The sequence below is a fragment of the Teleopsis dalmanni genome, chromosome X (assembly GCF_002237135.1).
Source record: "Teleopsis dalmanni isolate 2A chromosome X, ASM223713v2, whole genome shotgun sequence".
Taxonomy (NCBI): Eukaryota; Metazoa; Arthropoda; class Insecta; order Diptera; family Diopsidae; genus Teleopsis; species Teleopsis dalmanni.
In genome coordinates, this window is record NC_051848.1 from 51,935,136 (window position 1) to 51,939,654 (window position 4,519).

The 4,519-nt window shown below is 28.2% G+C and overlaps 1 protein-coding gene across 1 annotated transcript; it reads left to right on the forward strand.

Moving 5' to 3' along the window:
* Positions 1-2,054: 2,054 nt before the first annotated feature.
* LOC119688410 lies at positions 2,055-3,612 on the forward strand. Its single transcript, XM_038103090.1, has 3 exons — positions 2,055-2,157; positions 2,608-2,952; positions 3,499-3,612. Exons 2-3 carry the CDS (start codon positions 2,620-2,622, stop codon positions 3,610-3,612), a joined length of 447 nt encoding a protein of 148 aa, XP_037959018.1. The 5' UTR covers positions 2,055-2,157; positions 2,608-2,619.
* Positions 3,613-4,519: the final 907 nt, after the last annotated feature.

The following is a 4,519-nucleotide window of genomic DNA, read 5'->3' on the forward strand; positions in this document are numbered from 1 at the left end:
ACACAAAATGAAATTAATGTTCTGATTGTGGTTTATGGTAATCAAATATTTTTTACCTGCAAATATTCAAAAGGTGTTTAAAATTTAATTCTCATTTTAGATATATGGAGTATATATTTATATTTATATTAGATTTATGTTAATATATTTTGTAATGGTATTTGTTTAATATCTGCGGAATATGTAAATAAAAGTTCAGTATTTGTTTTGTAATCCAAACGAAAAAAATACGATTTCTTTGTGTTTTCGAAACTAATTTTGATATTATACATATTATTTGTTCAATAGCAAAAATTCACATTAATAACCATTTTTGATATTTTTTACAGAAATAGGTTAAAATACAAACAAAAACAAAACTTCGCTTATTTTTTTATTACGTGACTAAAATAGTTTTTCGATAATGTTTGAGGGGAAAAAGGAAGGATGTTCTTACTAGGTACTCATTATACACTAATAGTAAACTTTGTGCAATAGGTTGTTGTAATCGCGATCATAAAGTGAGATTATAGGAGATACGTAGAGTATCTCCAGATAAGGGGCTAGAATCTGTGGGGGCTTGTAGCTCATATAATTACGTAAGTCGATGAGAATTTAAGTTAAGTGAATAATATCAGAAAGAAGATTATGACACTTGATACAGTATCTTCGCACTGGAGATAATAAAAAGAGATCCAAACGCTCGGTGTTAGAAGATTTGTAGATAGCAGAGTGGGGAAAGTAACACTAAGTTTTTGTTAACATTCTCTACATATTTCATAGATATTTATTTATTAAACAACTGCCAAATTTTATTTATATATATATTTAAACAGACTAATTGGTCAATGTTGAATAAAACATAATGCTTTAAATAAGTCTTTAAATTTTATTTATATACTTACATAATTTATTTAATATATAATTATTAAATTAATTATTAAATTATATACATAATATTTTAAATAAGTAACTTAAAATTTTATATAATTATATTATTATATACATCAAAATAAATTATATAATATCTAATTATTTTATTAATTATTAAATTATATATATAATTTCTATAATTTTATTTATGTATTTTTGAACAGACTAATTGGTCAGTGTTAAATAATACATAATGGTTTAAATAAGTCTTAAAAAACATATTTTATTTGCAAAACAATATAAATAAAAAATAAATAAATATATAAATGTATGAAAAATTGAATAGAAATATAAAATAAACAAAATATGTATAAAAAATTAAACAGATATATAAAGTAAAATATGTTTAAAGAATTCAAAAGATATATAAATATTTTGCATATATCTAATATGTTGAATAATAATATGTTTAAAAATTTAGGCAGATATATAAAATTAAACATGTTTAAGGAATTTAAAAGTAATATAAAAATTTTGCGTACATTTAATATCATAAATAAGTAACATAAAATAAATTTTTAAATTGTCGTATTTGGCAGTATTATAACACAAGAATTGAACTATTACTCAAATATTGAATATTACGAGTGTAAGTGTAACATAGGCAAAATGCCAATCTGTGGTACAATTCTGAAAAAACATTGTCACAGTGTTGTGCGTCAGGGGCAGAAGAGAGTGTATTGTGTCGTTTTGTTTGCAAATTCCTTACGAAAAAGCCGCTAAAATTCTAAATAAATTGTAAGTTATTTTTAGTTGAAGTTTTCTAAAGTGTGAACAGGTATTTGATTGGTTAATAATTGTAAAAATGAATTGTATTAAAAAAATGAACTTCTTAGTTCTTTGTTTTTCTTTGTTGTTGTTGTTGGTGGTGTGGTAGCGTCAGTCGTCGTTTGTGCGTATGGCGTCGCATCTGTATGACTTTGTAATGCGTTATACATTTGAAATTGCATTTTAAATTTTCGATTTAGCGGCATATATGCAAGTGATAATTTTTTATTACTTTCTTTATTAAATGGTTGAATGATAGTTTGTTTAAATAAATAAAATGCAGGTGACATTTTTTTTGAACGGCTACGGTTAACGTTGGCGTCGTGAAGATTAACAAATAGCAAGCAAGCAGCGGCGACAGCAGAAATTTTTCTTGTTAGTAGTGGCGTTCATTTTGTTTTCTTGTAGAACCACTCATACAAACCCCTTATACCTGGATTCCCTATTCACCCAACAACAGCTCATCAGCCGTTACTGGTGAGTGGTGAGTGTTTGGTTCGTTTGTTACTTTTTTTCTTCTGCATTTTATTTTAATTTATTTTTTTTTTTTTTTTTTCGGTTCTATGTATTTCTCATTTGACCTTTTGTTGTGTTTGAAAATATATTGTGTTGCCGTCGTTCTTCTTCTTGTTGTTGTTATTATTCTACTTCTTACTGTTTATGAAGCTGTAATTGAAGTTGCTAACTAACAATGCAAAGAGATTAATTTGGAGCAACAGCATTAGAGAGTTTATCAGTTTAGTACTTTGCAGTGCAGTTTTATTAAAAGAATTCATTTATTTATTTATTTTTTTAGATTTAGTTAAATTATTTTGTATACAAAATTTTATTTAAACATTTTTGTAACAAATCGCCATCTTCATCCTCATCCTATTAAATACAAATATACGAAACGAAATACAAAAATTGTGTTTTTTGTTTTTGCAGTAAGAAATAAAAATGTCAGCAAAGCGCAAAGCAGGTGGAAACGGCAATGGCCCGAGCAAGCGTCGCCCAAAGAAAAAGGAATCCGATTATGAGGATGATGTTAGCGAGGATTCAGGAGATGAAGCAAAAGCGTCTACCAATCAAGTAGAAGTTCTCATCCAACATGACGAATTGGATCCACCCAGTAAACTGCCAGAAGATTTATTAGCCACAATGGATAAGGCACCAGGTCAATTGCTCATTGCAGGAATGGTCACATGGGATCTGACCGGTAAACGTGATCGAAAAAATGTTGTTAAAGTTCGTCCAAATCTGTTCAATTTTCATCGCTTTACGGACGAAATGGTAATTATTATAAAAAAAAATTTGATTTTGTTTTTGTTGCATTCACATAATTTTATAAAAAAAAGTGTTTATAAAAAGTATGTATATCGTTTAACGGTCTAGACAGTTAATCTATTTTGAATTTAGATGTCTCTAAAACATCTTTCAGAAACTTACAGTGGAAGAGTTATTAAGCGGACACTGATGGAATCTGCAATTCTGTCTGCTTAAGAGAAGTGTCCGTTAAAGAGAAAGTATTTACCATGAAAAGTAATAATTAAAGATTGGCAATGTTGTACAGTTAAGTGGGGTCTTGGGCTACACCGATAATCTATTTTGAATTTAGATGTCTCTAAAACATCTTTCAGAAACTTATAGTGGAAGATTTATTAAGCGGACACTAATTCAATCTGCAATTCTGTCTGCTTAAGAGAAGTGTCCGTTAAAGAGAAAGTAGTTACCATGAAAAGTAATAACTAAAGATTGGCAATGTTGTACAGTTAAGTGGCGTCTTGGGCTACACCGATAATCTATTTCGAATTTAGATGTCTCTAAAACATCTTTCAGAAACTTACAGTGGAAGATTTATTAAGCGGACACTTTAATTCAATCTGCAATTCTGTCTGCTTAAGAGAAGTGTCCGTTAAAGAGAAAGTAGTTACCATGAAAAGTAATAACTAAAGATTGGCAACGTTGTACAGTTAAGTGGGGTTTTTGATTAGTAGGCCAACCATTTATTTAACAGTCCAATGTATTCAAAGTTACTAAAAATTAAATTGTATTAATTAATTTTTTTGAATTAAATTATATGTTGTTTATAAACAATAATTATTAATTAATTATTTTATTTAAAAAAGTGAATATACTAAAGGGAACGACGTTCACACTTGTGCGGTCCCTTTACTAATGTTAAACGGCACTTAGTCGTCTTTGACGAGTGGTTCTGAGACGTAGACCCGGCCACTCTTGGAACTGAGGTAGCTAGGTTTCTATGACTGGACCCCGGTTAATTTCAATTATATCCATTATTCCCTTTCTATTATCCCCTTAACTCTAATTAACTCTAATCACTCCCTTACTCATGTATTCGTCTTGCAATCCTTGTATGTTATTTGCTTTCAGATCCCGGCAGGCTACAACAACAACTCACACTCTAAAACGTTTTTGTTTGCTTATTGCGAATTCTTTTTTTTTTTTTTTGCTGATTTTATTTGTTTGTTGTAGGATTAATTACATTAGATTAGATTATTTACAATAAAAAAATTTCTTTTGTCTTAGGATCTATTTATACCTAGCGTACAAATTACTTATCTAGATGTTAATTTTATTATTTACATTACATTTTTTATAGACTAACTAAAGCCTATTTTACTTTAAGATATATATTATTTTATGATAGATATATATTACTATTTCTCCAAAAAAAAAAGAAGGAATTATGTTATTTTTTACCTATAATTATTTACGGCTACATTAATACTACAAACAATACCTTAACCTAATTTCATTATTTACAATATTTACAACGTTTACTAATTGACAGAGGTCGAGGTCTTATGTCCTAAACGCGTATCAGATTGCCCAGACT